Source organism: Oncorhynchus keta, chromosome 14 (genome assembly GCF_023373465.1).
Source record: "Oncorhynchus keta strain PuntledgeMale-10-30-2019 chromosome 14, Oket_V2, whole genome shotgun sequence".
In the NCBI taxonomy this organism is placed as follows: domain Eukaryota; kingdom Metazoa; phylum Chordata; class Actinopteri; order Salmoniformes; family Salmonidae; genus Oncorhynchus; species Oncorhynchus keta.
The window spans coordinates 35,761,256-35,778,535 of NC_068434.1; the positions used below are offsets into that span (position 1 = coordinate 35,761,256).

General features: G+C 48.6%; 1 protein-coding gene across 4 annotated transcripts in view; it reads left to right on the forward strand.

The window, feature by feature from the left end:
- Window positions 1-17,280, forward strand: part of LOC118393317 (phosphatidylinositol 4-phosphate 5-kinase type-1 beta-like) — a 114,476-nt gene that overhangs the window by 77,192 nt on the left and 20,004 nt on the right. For all 4 annotated transcript variants that reach the window (XM_052461671.1, XM_052461672.1, XM_052461673.1 and 1 more), the window contains 5 exons: window positions 4,226-4,428; window positions 4,643-4,726; window positions 7,203-7,251; window positions 7,381-7,465; window positions 10,162-10,317. In XM_052461671.1, the coding sequence (XP_052317631.1) occupies window positions 4,226-4,428; window positions 4,643-4,726; window positions 7,203-7,251; window positions 7,381-7,465; window positions 10,162-10,317 (577 nt within the window). The remainder of the gene's footprint in view (window positions 1-4,225; window positions 4,429-4,642; window positions 4,727-7,202; window positions 7,252-7,380; window positions 7,466-10,161; window positions 10,318-17,280) is intronic.

The window sequence follows — 17,280 nt, forward strand, 5'->3', positions numbered from 1 at the left end:
CACGCCTTGATGGCTTTGGCAATGGCTGCTATAGCTGGCTGATTCCTCTCCTTATGTTTGTCCACTAAACTCAAACTCCTCAATACAGCTCAAGTAGGTAAGAATCCGTCAGACTCTCGAAGATGGCCTCTTGTTTGAAGTCTTTAGAGGGGTCTTTTTCCGTCCCTCCCGCTCTCCTCCTTCTCTCTCATCCTCTGTGTTTCAAAGTAGTTATCTTCTTCTTCTAGGAAGGCACAGCGCTAAAGGGAACAGTGTTTCATGTTGAATGCAGTGGTTGTACTGTAAGTGACTCTGGACTCTGTAGCTAGTTTGTTATTGTCACTGCTTCCTGTCTTCCCTTCCTGAGCTGGAAGCAAAGTGCCCTCAAAGCAATATCTCTGTCCGTTTCCATGAGTAAGCAGTAAACCCCTCGCCCCAGGGCCTGCTGCAGCACCGAAAAACAGGAGAGGGGGGAAAGGAAGGGGTAGAAGGGGGAAGAGGTTAGAATTGTACGGAAATTCAGCCAGGGTATGAAGGGGAGGTTAGGGGCGAGATGAGATTGGGAGACCATGATGTCTCTGCTGCTGTGCTGTATGTGGGTCACTGAGGGAAATGTAGGGTGCTCTCTCTTTCCCTCCTCTCCTCTCTTCATTTCACAACAGCTCCCTCGATGCCCTCCATATGGCGAATGAGCTGAGAACATGAATCAACTATATCCATGTCTATGACTAGAGGGAGAGAGAGAGACTGAAGGAAAGCCTGCTCGTGTTTGACTTGGAACAGGGAGCAATGTCATTGTCATAGCATGGCTGGGCTCTGAGATGTTGTTGAGATGATGACAATGTAAACTGTAATGACAGTTTAGCAACGGGGACAATCTTTTATAAGTTGTTGCCAATCATGAGTGTTGAGGTCTTTGACTAGGGCAGAGGGATGTTGACTGCCATTTAGCTTGATGTATAAACATCTTTTTGTCTGGGAATCCCCCTATTAACTCGAGACGCAAACAAACACACACTCACATTCACACACAAAAGTACACACGCGCTCGCCCGCACACCACACGCCACACACAAATAGAATGGGTGGGAAAGTAATGTTGCATAATTGTTATGGAACTCGAGGCCGGTCATGTTGTCAGACAAAAACAACCTTTTATTGGTCCCACTCCTCTCTTCCTGGGTCATGTGATTCTGTAATTCCATTGGAACATGACAGGGACAACAATGCCCTCTCACAAAGCCTATCAAACCAGGGCCGATGTCAAATGACACCCTATTCCCCGTATAGTGCACTACTTTGGCAAGAGTTGGATCGGGCTGCTACACACGCTTCCCCCCCCCCAAAAAAAAAATCGTATGGAAGATCATTGAATTAGAAATGTTAACATGGAATGGAGACATTCCATGAAATGTCAATGTGAAAGCTGGGAGTGTGATTTGTATGAAAGGCATGGCTGGCAACATATTTTAACTGCAATGGAAAGATTCTCTCTGTCATTCCTCTCTTCAAAGGGTGCCAGTGTATTAGTGTCATTGTAAGTGGGCCATGCTGTACTGTGGGGTTTCAAAGACAGACCCTCTCAAGAGACCGATCCAGAGGAGAGACAGGGCTTGGATGTGCTGAATTACATCGAAGATAATTTGTTCAAGGAAAAGGGAATCTTGTAAAAGGGTGACTTAGTGAACACGTGTTAAAATAGTCTCCCCTAATACTTTTCCATCCACTTTTACAGAAACTCTGAAGACAGACAGCAGTTTGAAGTCAAATATAAGGTGAACATCTACAGTGTGTTGATATTATGTTGAAGTGATTGTTAGTTATTGTTGGCTCACATTGTCTAACCAGCAAACTGGGATCATTCCCAGAACATTAGCTAAGATTCCATTAAGTTTTAGTTAGGGATTTATCTAACATTAGGATGATAGCATCCCAAAAACATTGAACAAATAGAAAAAATAGAAAAAAATAAAAAATATAATTTTTAAAATGAATTATCCTTGGAATGTTCTAACATTAACTCAAATGTTGTGCACAATATATGCACAACATCTGTAACAACCACCACAGAATATTCCCCGAACGTTTTCATTAGGTTTCCAGGTAATACAATAACACAATGTACTATTTAATGTTTTTAAGTCATTCTGCCGCAACAAAATGGGAGAGCAGCGTTCTGGGTACGTTCTTATGAATGTTATGGGAACTTTCACAGAAACAATTTTGGTTTTCTGGGTTAGCTTTTTATTGCAGGTGAGGAGGAACACCGACTTTGTACCTTGGCAAATCACTGCTCAGCATCAATTGAAAAAGGATGCACACATTTGAAGTGCCCGTTGCAGTAGTATAGAAGCCAACCTGATGAAGGCAGGCAGCAGTATGGTTTGTGTAGCGATGGTTTGCCTGGCAAGGAGAGGTGGTCAGGCCAGCTGGGAGTCACATGGGCCTACTGTGGGCAGGTTGGTGTGTGGGTCTATTCAAAATGGTGTCCTTTGAATAGGAACGGAGGAGTCAGGAGGAACAGATGCAAATCAAATACATGGAAAAGGCAAAGCTCGAACAAGAGCACAAGTGTTTTCTGAGTGTGTGTGTTTGTGTCTGCGAGCGTGTGTGAGTGTGTGTGTGTGTGTGTGTGTGTGTGTGTGGGCGGGCGCGTGAGTGTGACTGTGTGTGTATGGGCTTGAGTTTGTGATTTGCATTAGTCATATAAGCACACTAAAGAAATAATTAACCATGATTAAACAACCAGCAACAATGTAGTTTATAAAGCAAACATAAAGACATTTATCATTGGGAATAACAAGGACATAGCTGTTGTATAATATTATTTTGGCTGTACTAAGTCATGTCACATGTTTCCTTGTGCCACATCAATGGATTCTAGTTACAGATACATCAGTGGTATGATAAGATGTCAAAATGCCATCTTTGCTGACCTATAACCTACTGTCCACTCCTAGTAAGTGTGTGTTGATGTTAGTGTCTTAACAAAGATCCTCATTCTGGACATCCTCGGCCACATTACTTTGATTAGATCACAAAAGGCTGATTATCTGGTTCTGTTGTGGTCCTTTTCCTCAGCGTGTTTTCTATTGGCCAGTTCGTTATATGGGATAATGATAGCTGAGTCCCTTATGGCACCCTATTCTCTTTTATAGTGCCCTACTTTTGAACTAGTGCACTACTTAGGAAGTTAGGGTGCCATTTGGGATGTACCTGATGCTGGGAATACTGTTGACGAAATCCATCTGCGTTGCTGACTTTAGGGGTTACCATGACGATCATGATGAACGTTCTTGTCATTTTTAGGTTTGCAGCCAAGCCACATTTGTCTGGGTGTTCCCTGTTATGACAGATTTGACAAAACCTGCTGTTTCATTCCCTGTTTCTTTTGTTATCATCTCTCTTAGACAGACAGACAATGTTATTAGTTTTGGGGATTTGCACGGTAATGCTTAGAATGACATGGTACCTGTGGTCCAATGATCAGATGATCAAATTTGCATCCAAAAATGGCTTATCTTATTATTGCTGATAAAAATGATGACTTTCCATGCAAGCACGTCTGCACACACACACACACACACACACACACACACACACACACACACACACACACACACACACACACACACACACACACACACACACACACACACACACACACACGGCATGCAGTGCCAGCCAAGCCAGACTAAAAGGCCTGATTAGCACCCTTGACCCCATATTCAGATTGTGTTTTTTGAGCCCCTCTGATGTCGTGAGAACGTTCTGTTTGAGCAGTGAGAGGAAACCTGGGGCCTGAGAAACCCTGGGAACAGAGACACACGGGTCAATATGTAAAACATCACTCAACCGTGGAGCAACACCTTTCTTTATATAGCTCAAGAATCAGTTACAGAAAGATTTCTTCAATGCTTTTTGGCATTTGAGGTGGTTGCATGACACACTTTGTACTTTTCAGTTCTGTGTAACTAAAGCTTCTGACCAACATAGTAAAATAGAATAGAATATCACTAGTGCCTATTTATTTTTGGTCCCACAGAAATATGGGTCACATTTCAATAAACCAGATGATAGTTTTGACTATTTGTTGTTGTTGAAAACGAACACACCTGTGGCTGATACTAGTCAGTCGAGGACTAACAGCAAGGCCAAGACAGCGCCGACTGCATTTCCACTCTCTGCTAGCTAACAGGTTGCTGATCATGGTAATTAAGGTGTGGTTTCATGTTGTGTGCTGCAGGTATTGGAGAGCTTTAAGATCATGGATTACAGTCTGCTCCTGGCCGTGCATGTCCTGGACCAGAGCCCAAAGGAGGGGGGCGAGCCGGGCCAGTCAGGGGGGGACGGCAAGAGGCCCGTGGCCCAGAGGGTCCTCTACTCCACAGCCATGGAGTCTATCCAAGGGGACGGCAAGGCTGCCGAGGCCCACACCACAGACGACACGTGAGTCGGCTCACCATAGGCATGCTGCCCATACAAACACACATACACAGTAATAGTTTGATGACATTTAGACATACACTGGCAAAACTCTCACAAACACTCGCAATGATCAAAAACCCAACCCTCACTGAGATGCTTTGAAGGATGACTTGGCAGATAATCCTGACTGACTACTTTCTGTGACGGGACTTGTGTTTACTCTGCTGTATTTCAGGATGGGTGGAATTCCTGCCAAATCACACAAAGAAGAGAAGCTGCTTATTTTCCTGGGTATCATCGACATCCTGCAATCCTACCGGTATAACATGATTACATGGAATAATGACATACTATTTACATGTTCAGCATTATATTCTGTAACCTGGAGTTTTCTGTCCCTATGCTGGGGAGGGAGAAAGAGACTAGAGACAGAGGGAAATAGAAGAGAGACAGAGGGAAATAGAAGAGAGACAGAGGGAAATAGAAGAGAGACAGAGGGAAATAGAAGAGAGACAGAGGGAAATAGAAGAGAGACAGAGGGAAATAGAAGAGAGACAGAGGGAAATAGAAGAGAGACAGAGGGAAATAGAAGAGAGACAGAGGGAAATAGAAGAGAGACAGAGGGAAATAGAGAAGAGGGAAATAGAAGAGAGACAGAGGGAAATAGAAGAGAGACAGAGGGAAATAGAAGAGAGACAGAGGGAAATAGAAGAGAGACAGAGGGAAATAGAAGAGAGACAGAGGGAAATAGAAGAGAGACAGAGGGAAATAGAAGAGAGACAGAGGGAAATAGAAGAGAGACAGAGGGAAATAGAAGAGAGACAGAGGGAAATAGAAGAGAGACAGAGGGAAATAGAAGAGAGACAGAGGGAAATAGAAGAGAGACAGAGGGAAATAGAAGAGAGACAGAGGGAAATAGAAGAGAGACAGAGGGAAATAGAAGAGGGAAATAGACAGAGGGAAATAGAAGAGAGACAGAGGGAAATAGAAGACAGAGGGAAGAGGGAAATAGAAATAGAAGAGAGACAGAGGAAATAGAAGAGAGACAGAGGGAAATAGAAGAGAGACAGAGGGAAATAGAAGAGAGACAGAGGGAAATAGAAGAGAGACAGAGGGAAATAGAAGAGAGACAGAGGGAAATAGAAGAGACAGAGGGAAATAGAAGAGACAGAGGGAAATAGAAGAGACAGAGGGAAATAGAAGAGACAGAGGGAAATAGAAGAGAGACAGAGGAAATAGAAGAGGACAGAGAAGAGGGACAGAGAAGAGGGACAGAGAAGAGGGACAGAGAAGAGGGACAGAGAAGAGGACAGAGAAGAGGGACAGAGAAGAGGGACAGAGAAGAGGGACAGAGGGAAAGAGAAGAGAGACAGAGGGAAAGAGAAGAGACAGAGGGAAATAGAAGAGAGACAGAGGGAAATAGAAGAGACAGAGAAGAGGGAAAGAAAGAGAAAGAGAAGAGGGAAAGAGAAGAGGGAAAGACAGAGGGAAAGAGAAGAGGGAAAGAGAAGAGGGAAAGAGAAGAGGGACAGAGAAGAGGGACAGAGAAGAGGGACAGAGAAGAGGGACAGAGAAGAGGGACAGAGAAGAGGACAGAGAAGAGGGACAGAGAAGAGGGACAGAGAAGAGGGACAGAGGGAGAAGAGGGACAGAGGGAAAGAGAAGAGGGAAATAGACAGAGGGAAAGAGAAGAGGGAAAGAGAAGAGGGAAAGAGAAGAGGGAAAGAGAAGAGGGAAAGAGAAGAGGGAAAGAGAAGAGGGAAAGAGAAGAGGGAAAGAGAAGAGGGAAAGAGAAGAGGGAAAGAGAAGAGGGAAAGAGAAGAGGGAAAGAGAAGAGGGAAAGAGAAGAGGGAAAGAGAAGAGGGAGAGAGAAGAGGGACCGAGGGAGAGAAGAGGGACCGAGGGAGAGAGAAGAGGGACCGAGGGAGAGAGAAGAGGGACCGAGGGAGAGAGAAGAGGGACCGAGGGAGAGAGAAGAGAGACCGAGGGAGAGAGAAGAGACCGAGGGAGAGAGGAGAGACCGAGGGAGAGAGGAGAGACCGAGGGAGAGAAGAGAGACCGAGGGAGAGAGAAGAGAGACCGAGGGAGAGAGAAGAGAGACCGAGGGAGAGAGAAGAGAGACCGAGGGAGAGAGAAGAGAGACCGAGGGAGAGAAGAGAGACCGAGGGAGAGAAGGGAGAGAGAAAAGAGAGACGGAGAGAGAAAAGAGAGAGGAGAGAGAGAGAGAAGGAAAGAGAAGAAGGAAAGAGAAGAAGGAAAGAGAAGAAGGAAAGAGAAGAAGGAAAGACAAGAAGGAAAGAGAAGAGGGGAAAAGAAGAGGAGGGAAAGAGAAGAGAGGGAAAGAGAAGAGAGACAGAGGGAAAGAGAAGAGAGACAGAGGGAAAGGAAGGAGAGAGAGAGAGATACATAAGCTCCTCAGTGTGAAAAGCCTCTAGCACCAGAGAGACAGAAGTGTCTCTAACACTTTTCCCTGTCCTTATCTCAGCATCTCTAAGCTGACCTCAGGACCCGTCAGTTCGTGTCTTGGATGGTTGTTACATAATGAGCACAATGTAATGGACAGCTTCATATTGTTACCCATATATATTTTCTTCTTAGTCGTCTTCCCTCCCCCACTATTTGATGTTTGCCTGCCTCAGCCCATCAGGGGAGCGTATTGCATAACATGAACATAATATTGCTGTGGTTCCTGTTCTGTGTTTGGTGCCAAAATGAAGGCTCTCAGGTTCTGGATGTTGGGGGGTTGTTGCATTACGAGCTACGTTTGTGCCAAGGCTTCTTTTTTTCTACCTCAGATTCATTAAGAAGTTGGAGCACTCGTGGAAAGCCTTGGTCTACGACGGCGTAAGTTGATATGCTGCAAATCTGATCCACGTGTCCTTCTGGATACACACCATTCATAGGTTCCTTTCTTATTGATCTCAAATAGCCCTCTCTGATAAATGCTTGTATTGTCTTCTGTTCTGTCCTCAGGACTCTGTCTCAGTGCACAGGCCCGGTTTCTATGCCAACCGATTCCTCAAGTTCATGAGCACTTCGGTGTTCCGGAAGACTCAGAGTAAGTCTGCTGGCTCTTGTTCCTCCGTCCCCTATGAAAGGGACACCTGTATTTATGTTAGGACTTTCAACTGGCACACGTGCCAGGCACTGGGACCAGGAAAGATGGCCTGCGGGAGGTTTGAGTAAAAAAATATTTTAAAAATTAAATGTGTAGAATGGACCTAATATATTTTGTAATAACTGTGCTTTTTCTGGCCCGCAAATTGATTTTAACAAGAAAATGGTTAAAAAAAGAGTCTGTGCGGCCCTCGAGCCAAAACATTTGTCCACACCAGAGACTGAGACAGGTTAATCCTTCGGTGTGGCACGTACAGTTTAGTCAACTGTAAACTATTGGAAATCTTATGTTTGTACAGATTCCTAGTTTGATTCGTTTGTTACCTGCAATATCAGGTGATTGTGGAGTGGATATGATTTATAGATGCTTTAAGTCAGCTTTTCCCAAACTCTGTCCTGGGGACCTGAAGGGGTGCATGTTTTTAGGTTTTTGCCCTAGAACTACACAGCTGATTTCAAATAATCACAGCTTGATGTTGAACAAAACCGAACCTTCCAGTAAATATATAGAAGTAGCTGTGTTGAAAGCAACAACACAGCTGTGTCGATGTGCAGTATACATTTCTCCTGTGAGAGGAAGTGATTGTGTGTTACCAGTGTAGTGTGTGTAGAACAGGTTTGTTATGTTGACGATCGAGTGGCACATACACACTGTTGTCAGTCAGTTAAATGGGTCAAGTTTAAAACCCTTCCTCGGCTCTTCTGTCTGTGCTTTCAGGTCACACTGACATACTGATATACACTGAGTGTACAAAACATGAGGAACACCTCCCTAATATTGAGTTGCACCCCCTTTTGCCCTCAGAACTGCCTCCTTTTGTCAGGGCATGGACTTGAAAGCGTTCCAAAGGGTTGCTGGCCCATGTTGGACTCCAATGCTTCTCACAGTTGTCAAGTTGGCTGGATGTCCTTTGGGTGGTGGACCTTTCTTGATACACGCCGGAAACGGTTGAGCATGAAAATCCCAGCAGCGTTGCAGTTCTTGTCACACTCAAACCGGTGCGCCTGACACCTACTACCACACCCCGTTCAAAGGCACTTCAATCTGTTGTCGTGCCCATTAACCCTCTGAATGACACACATACACAATCCATAGCTCAACTGTCTCAAGGCTTAAAACTCCTTATTTAACCTCTCCTTCCCTTCATCTACACTGTGGATTTAACAGGTGACATCAATAAGGGATCATAGCTTTCACCTGGATTCACCTGGTCAGTCTGTCATGGAAAGAGCAGGTGTTCCTGATGTTTTGTACTCAGTGTAGATTCCTGACATGGGTTCTCAATGATGTTAAATTGTTTTTGTTCTGTATTTTGTTATTTTACCAAACAAAATACTTTTCATTTTACCAGACGCTCTTATCCAGACCAATTTACAGGAGCAATTAGGGTTGAGTGCCTACTCAAGGGCACATCGCCGACCAGGTGAACAATCTGTCGAGGGGATTCCAACCAGCAGCCTTTCAATTACTGGCCCATCGCTCTTAGCCACTAGGATACCTGCCGGGCTTTTCCCAGAAATAGCTTGTTGTTTTCAGAGAGGAAATGGTTGCCCTCTGCCCCATGTTTGGGTGGTGGCCATGACGGCCCCCTAGTGGAGGTAATGTGGGAATCAATTTAAGGGGCTGAAGCCCCCCTCACTTCAGGGTTTTGACTTGGGGGAATATTTTATGTCAAGATGATATAAAGCAGTGTTATGCAACTGTGGACCGCTAATTAAATGAAGATGGTTTCTGTGATGATTTGGGATTTAGCTGCCTGGTATTATCATGCCAATGCTTCTGCAGTTAGATACGATGGGGAGAGGATTTCATGCTCTGCTTGGGAGTCAGAATGGAACGTCTGAGGGACAGTTGTGTAATAATTATTATGCGTTAACAGTTTGATCTTTTTACTGCTAATTTGGGACAGACGCTCCGAGCCTGATTATGCACGATAATGGTTGCAATCAGGATAATCTGTTCCTTCCATCTCTCCCTATTTCTCTCTTGCTTTCTCTCCCCTACCCACTCACTCTCTCCCCTACCCACTCACTCTCTCCCCTACCCACTCACTCTCTCCCCTACCCACTCACTCTCTCCCCTACCCACTCACTCTCTCCCCTACCCACTCACTCTCTCCCCTACCCACTCACTCTCTCCCCTACCCACTCACTCTCTCCCCTACCCACTCACTCTCTCCCCTACCCACTCACTCTCTCCCCTACCCACTCACTCTCTCCCCTACCCACTCACTCTCTCCCCTACCCACTCACTCTCTCCCCTACCCACTCACTCTCTCCCCTACCCACGGTCTCCTCTTGTTCCTTATTTTCCTCTCTTCCTTCCCTCCTCTTTCCTTCTCTCTTCCCCCACCACTCATTTACCCCTCCTCTCTCTCTTTCTCTCTCTGTTTCTCTATCTCTCTCTCTGTTTCTCTCTCTCGGTCTTTCTCTCTGTTTCTCTATCTCTCTCTCTGTTTCTCTCTCTCTTTCTCTCTCTCTGTCTTTCTCTCTGTTTCTCTATCTCTCTCTCTGTTTCTCTCTCTGTTTCTCTATCTCTCTCTCTGTTTCTCTCTCTGTTTCTCTATCTCTCTCTCTGTTTCTCTATCTCTCTCTCTGTTTCTCTCTCTGTCTCTCTCTCTCTGTTTCTCTCTGCAGCCATTCGGTTCTCCCCTTCTAAGAGAGCACGTACGTCCATCCCTGCTCTGAAGTCGTTCTCTCAGGAAATCCTGTCTTCTCAGAAGGAGGAGAACGAGGAGGAGAGTCGGGACAGGCTGGGAGGAGCACGCAGTCTGGCCAGTCTAGACGGACAAGGTAGACCAGCAGCACACTATCATCAATCATCCACACATTCATGTGTTTTATTTCCCTTTGGAGGTTGAGCCAAAAGCACCAAACAGGAGTCACTTTCGCTCCCCAGATCTGTCATGTAGAACACACCTCTATGTCTGGATAGATGGACCTTTTTAGAACCACTTGGTCCACATAAACAGGTCCTTCACTAGCGCCGTAAAACTGTCTCCTGTCCACCTCCAGGCCTCACTGAAATGTTGCCTCACCGGAATGATAGCACAGCCCTGTTATTACAGCCAGCCCGTTTGTGTGCGTGTGTGTGTGTGTGCGCGCGCGACTGAGTGAGCATTATCAACAAGTTCTCATTATCACTCGCTCTTTGTCTCTTGGGGATCCATTATCAGGGCCTGACTCCAGTGGCAGGGGTGTATATGGCTGGCTGAGTTAGAATCAGGACCCTGTCAGCAGTGACGGGGGTGTATATGGCTGGCTGAGTTAGAATCAGGACCCTGTCAGCAGTGACAGGGGTGTATATGGCTGGCTGAGTTAGAATCAGGACCCTGACAGCAGTGACGGGGGTGTATATGGCTGGCTGAGTTAGAATCAGGACCCTGACAGCAGTGACGGGGGTGTATATGGCTGGCTGAGTTAGAATCAGGACCCTGTCAGCAGTGATGGGGGTGTATATGGCTGGCTGAGTTAGAATCAGGACCCTGACAGCAGTGACGGGGGTGTATATGGCTGGCTGAGTTAGAATCAGGACCCTGACAGCAGTGGCAGGGGTGTATATGGCTGGCTGAGTTAGAATCAGGACCCTGACAGCAGTGGCAGGGGTGTATATGGCTGGCTGAGTTAGAATCAGGACCCTGTCAGCAGTGATGGGGGTGTATATGGCTGGCTGAGTTAGAATCAGGACCCTGTCAGCAGTGACGGGGTGTATATGGCTGGTTGAGTTAGAATCAGGACCCTGACAGCAGTGACGGGGTGTATATGGCTGGCTGAGTTAGAATCAGGACCCTGACAGCAGTGGCAGGGGTGTATATGGCTGGCTGAGTTAGAATCAGGACCCTGTCAGCAGTGGCAGGGGTGTATATGGCTGGCTGAGTTAGAATCAGGACCCTGTCAGCAGTGACAGGGGTGTATATGGCTGGCTGAGTTAGAATCAGGACCCTGTCAGCAGTGACGGGGGTGTATATGGCTGGCTGAGTTAGAATCAGGACCCTGTCAGCAGTGACAGGGGTGTATATGGCTGGCTGAGTTAGAATCAGGACCCTGTCAGCAGTGATGGGGGTGTATATGGCTGGCTGAGTTAGAATCAGGACCCTGACAGCAGTGACGGGGGTGTATATGGCTGGCTGAGTTAGAATCAGGACCCTGTCAGCAGTGGCAGGGGTGTATATGGCTGGCTGAGTTAGAATCAGGACCCTGTCAGCAGTGACGGGGTGTATATGGCTGGCTGAGTTAGAATCAGGACCCTGTCAGCAGTGATGGGGGTGTATATGGCTGGCTGAGTTAGAATCAGGACCCTGTCAGCAGTGACGGGGGTGTAATATGGCTGGCTGAGTTAGAATCAGGACCCTGTCAGCAGTGATGGGGGGGTGTATATGGCTGGCTGAGTTAGAATCAGGACCCTGACAGCAGTGACGGGGTGTATATGGCTGGCTGAGTTAGAATCAGGACCCTGTCAGCAGTGACGGGGGGTGTATATGGCTGGCTGAGTTAGAATCAGGACCCTGACAGCAGTGACGGGGTGTATATGGCTGGCTGAGTTAGAATCAGGACCCTGTCAGCAGTGACGGGGGTGTATATGGCTGGCTGAGTTAGAATCAGGACCCTGACAGCAGTGACGGGGTGTATATGGCTGGCTGAGTTAGAATCAGGACCCTGTCAGCAGTGACGGGGGTGTAATATGGCTGGCTGAGTTAGAATCAGGACCCTGTCAGCAGTGATGGGGTGTATATGGCTGGCTGAGTTAGAATCAGGACCCTGTCAGCAGTGACGGGGTGTATATGGCTGGCTGAGTTAGAATCAGGACCCTGTCAGCAGTGACGGGGGTGTAATATGGCTGGCTGAGTTAGAATCAGGACCCTGTCAGCAGTGACGGGGGTGTAATATGGCTGGCTGAGTTAGAATCAGGACCCTGTCAGCAGTGACGGGGGTGTAATATGGCTGGCTGAGTTAGAATCAGGACCCTGTCAGCAGTGATGGGGTGTATATGGCTGGCTGAGTTAGAATCAGGACCCTGTCAGGTGATGGGGGTGTATATGGCTGGCTGAGTTAGAATCAGGACCCTGACAGCAGTGACGGGGGTGTATATGGCTGGCTGAGTTAGAATCAGGACCCTGTCAGCAGTGACAGGGGTGTATATGGCTGGCTGAGTTAGAATCAGGACCCTGACAGCAGTGACGGGGTGTATATGGCTGGCTGAGTTAGAATCAGGACCCTGACAGCAGTGACGGGGGTGTATATGGCTGGCTGAGTTAGAATCAGGACCCTGTCAGCAGTGATGGGGGTGTATATGGCTGGCTAAGTTAGAATCAGGACCCTGTCAGCAGTGACGGGGTGTAATATGGCTGGCTGAGTTAGAATCAGGACCCTGTCAGCAGTGACGGGGTGTATATGGCTGGCTGAGTTAGAATCAGGACCCTGTGAGCAGTGACGGGGGTGTATATGGCTGGCTGAGTTAGAATCAGGACCCTGACACCAGTGGCAGGGGTGTATATGGCTGGCTGAGTTCAGAATCAGGACCCTGACAGCAGTGACGGGGTGTAATATGGCTGGCTGAGTTAGAATCAGGACCCTGTCAGCAGTGACGGGGGTGTATATGGCTGGCTGAGTTAGAATCAGGACCCTGTCAGCAGTGACGGGGTGTATATGGCTGGCTGAGTTAGAATCAGGACCCTGTCAGCAGTGACGGGGGTGTATATGGCTGGCTGAGTTAGAATCAGGACCCTGTCAGCAGTGATGGGGGTGTATATGGCTGGCTGAGTTAGAATCAGGACCCTGACAGCAGTGATGGGGTGTATATGGCTGGCTGAGTTAGAATCAGGACCCTGTCAGCAGTGAGGGGGGTGTATATGGCTGGCTGAGTTAGAATCAGGACCCTGTCAGCAGTGATGGGGGTGTATATGGCTGGCTGAGTTAGAATCAGGACCCTGACAGCAGTGATGGGGGTGTATATGGCTGGCTAAGTTAGAATCAGGACCCTGTCAGCAGTGGCAGGGGTGTATATGGCTGGCTGAGTTAGAATCAGGACCCTGACAGCAGTGACGGGGTGTATATGGCTGGCTGAGTTAGAATCAGGACCCTGACAGCAGTGACGGGGTGTATATGGCTGGCTGAGTTAGAATCAGGACCCTGTCAGCAGTGACGGGGTGTAATATGGCTGGCTGAGTTAGAATCAGGACCCTGACAGCAGTGACGGGGTGTATATGGCTGGCTGAGTTAGAATCAGGACCCTGTCAGCAGTGATGGGGGTGTATATGGCTGGCTAAGTTAGAATCAGGACCCTGTCAGCAGTGACGGGGTGTAATATGGCTGGCTGAGTTAGAATCAGGACCCTGTCAGCAGTGACGGGGGTGTATTTGGCTGGCTGAGTTAGAATCAGGACCCTGTCAGCAGTGACGGGGTGTATATGGCTGGCTGAGTTAGAATCAGGACCCTGACAGCAGTGGCAGGGGTGTATATGGCTGGCTGAGTTAGAATCAGGACCCTGACAGCAGTGATGGGCGTGTATATGGCTGGCTGAGTTAGAATCAGGACCCTGTCAGCAGTGACGGGGTGTAATATGGCTGGCTGAGTTAGAATCAGGACCCTGTCAGCAGTGATGGGCGTGTATATGGCTGGCTGAGTTAGAATCAGGACCCTGTCAGCAGTGACGGGGGTGTATATGGCTGGCTGAGTTAGAATCAGGACCCTGTCAGCAGTGATGGGGGTGTATATGGCTGGCTGAGTTAGAATCAGGACCCTGACAGCAGTGACGGGGTGTATATGGCTGGCTGAGTTAGAATCAGGACCCTGTCAGCAGTGGCAGGGGTGTATATGGCTGGCTGAGTTAGAATCAGGACCCTGTCAGCAGTGACGGGGTGTATATGGCTGGCTGAGTTAGAATCAGGACCCTGTCAGCAGTGATGGGGGTGTATATGGCTGGCTGAGTTAGAATCAGGACCCTGTCAGCAGTGACGGGGTGTAATATGGCTGGCTGAGTTAGAATCAGGACCCTGACAGCAGTGATGGGGGTGTATATGGCTGGCTGAGTTAGAATCAGGACCCTGACAGCAGTGACGGGGTGTATATGGCTGGCTGAGTTAGAATCAGGACCCTGTCAGCAGTGACGGGGGTGTATATGGCTGGCTGAGTTAGAATCAGGACCCTGACAGCAGTGACGGGGTGTATATGGCTGGCTGAGTTAGAATCAGGACCCTGTCAGCAGTGACGGGGTGTATATGGCTGGCTGAGTTAGAATCAGGACCCTGACAGCAGTGACGGGGGTGTATATGGCTGGCTGAGTTAGAATCAGGACCCAGCAGTGTGTAGCAGTGACGGCAGGATGGGGTGTAATATGGCTGGCTGAGTTAGAATCAGGACCCTGTCAGCAGTGATGGGGGTGTATATGGCTGGCTGAGTTAGAATCAGGACCCTGTCAGCAGTGACGGGGTGTATATGGCTGGCTGAGTTAGAATCAGGACCCTGTCAGCAGTGACGGGGTGTATATGGCTGGCTGAGTTAGAATCAGGACCCTGTCAGCAGTGACGGGGTGTATATGGCTGGCTGAGTTAGAATCAGGACCCTGTCAGCAGTGACGGGGGTGTATATGGCTGGCTGAGTTAGAATCAGGACCCTGTCAGCAGTGACGGGGTGTATATGGCTGGCTGAGTTAGAATCAGGACCCTGTCAGCAGTGATGGGGGTGTATATGGCTGGCTGAGTTAGAATCAGGACCCTGTCAGCAGTGATGGGGGTGTATATGGCTGGCTGAGTTAGAATCAGGACCCTGACAGCAGTGACGGGGGTGTATATGGCTGGCTGAGTTAGAATCAGGACCCTGTCAGCAGTGACGGGGGTGTATATGGCTGGCTGAGTTAGAATCAGGACCCTGACAGCAGTGACGGGGGTGTATATGGCTGGCTGAGTTAGAATCAGGACCCTGTCAGCAGTGATGGGGGTGTATATGGCTGGCTGTAGTTAGAATCAGGACCCTGTCAGCAGTGACGGGGTGTAATATGGCTGGCTGAGTTAGAATCAGGACCCTGTCAGCAGTTAGCAGTGACGGGGGTGTATATGGCTGGCTGAGTTAGAATCAGGACCCTGTCAGCAGTGACGGGGTGTATATGGCTGGCTGAGTTAGAATCAGGACCCTGTCAGCAGTGGCAGGGGTGTATATGGCTGGCTGAGTTAGAATCAGGACCCTGTCAGCAGTGATGGGGGTGTATATGGCTGGCTGAGTTAGAATCAGGACCCTGTCAGCAGTCAGCTGTGAGAATCAGGGGCAGTGTATGTATATGGCTGGCTGAGTTAGAATCAGGACCCTGTCAGCAGTGATGGGGTGTATATGGCTGGCTGAGTTAGAATCAGGACCCTGTCAGCAGTGACGGGGTGTATATGGCTGGCTGAGTTAGAATCAGGACCCTGTCAGCAGTGACAGGGGTGTATATGGCTGGCTGAGTTAGAATCAGGACCCTGTCAGCAGTGACAGGGGTGTATATGGCTGGCTGGTTAGAATCTGAGTGATGGGGGTGTAATGGCTGAGTTAGAATCAGGACCCTGACAGCAGTGACGGGGTGTATATGGCTGGCTGAGTTAGAATCAGGACCCTGTCAGCAGTTAGAATCAGGGGCAGTGTATATGGCTGGCTGAGTTAGAATCAGGACCCTGTCAGCAGTGGCAGGGGTGTATATGGCTGGCTGAGTTAGAATCAGGACCCTGACAGCAGTGACGGGGTGTAATATGGCTGGCTGAGTTAGAATCAGGACCCTGTCAGCAGTGACGGGGTGTATATGGCTGGCTGAGTTAGAATCAGGACCCTGTCAGCAGTGACTGGGGGGACCCTGTATATGGCTGGCTGAGTTAGAATCAGGACCCTGTCAGCAGTGACGGGGGTGTATATGGCTGGCTGAGTTAGAATCCCCTGTCAGCAGTGATGGGGTGTATATGGCTGGCTGAGTTAGAATCAGGACCCTGACAGCAGTGACGGGGTGTATATGGCTGGCTGAGTTAGAATCAGGACCCTGTCAGCAGTGACGGGGTGTATATGGCTGGCTGAGTTAGAATCAGGACCCTGTCAGCAGTGGCAGGGGTGTATATGGCTGGCTGAGTTAGAATCAGGACCCTGTCAGCAGTGATGGGGTGTATATGGCTGGCTGAGTTAGAATCAGGACCCTGACAGCAGTGACGGGGTGTATATGGCTGGCTGAGTTAGAATCAGGACCCTGTCAGCAGTGACGCAGGGGTGTATATGGCTGGCTGAGTTAGAATCAGGACCCTGACAGCAGTGACGGGGTGTATATGGCTGTATATGGCCCTGGCTGAGTTAGAATCAGGACCCTGACAGCAGTGACGGGGGTGTATATGGCTGGCTGAGTTAGAATCAGGACCCTGTCAGCAGTGACGGGGTGTATATGGCTGGCTGAGTTAGAATCAGGACCCTGACAGCAGTGACGGGGGTGTAATATGGCTGGCTGAGTTAGAATCAGGACCCTGACAGCAGTGATGGGGGTGTATATGGCTGGCTGAGTTAGAATCAGGACCCTGTCAGCAGTGACGGGGGTGTAATATGGCTGGCTGAGTTAGAATCAGGACCCTGTCAGCAGTGACGGGGTGTATAGTGGCTGGCTGAGTTAGAATCAGGACCCTGTCAGCAGTGACGGGGTGTATATGGCTGGCTGAGTTAGAATCAGGACCCTGACAGCAGTGAGGGGTGTATATGGCTGGCTGAGTTAGAATCAGGACCCTGACAGCAGTGATGGGCTGTGTATATGGCTGGCTG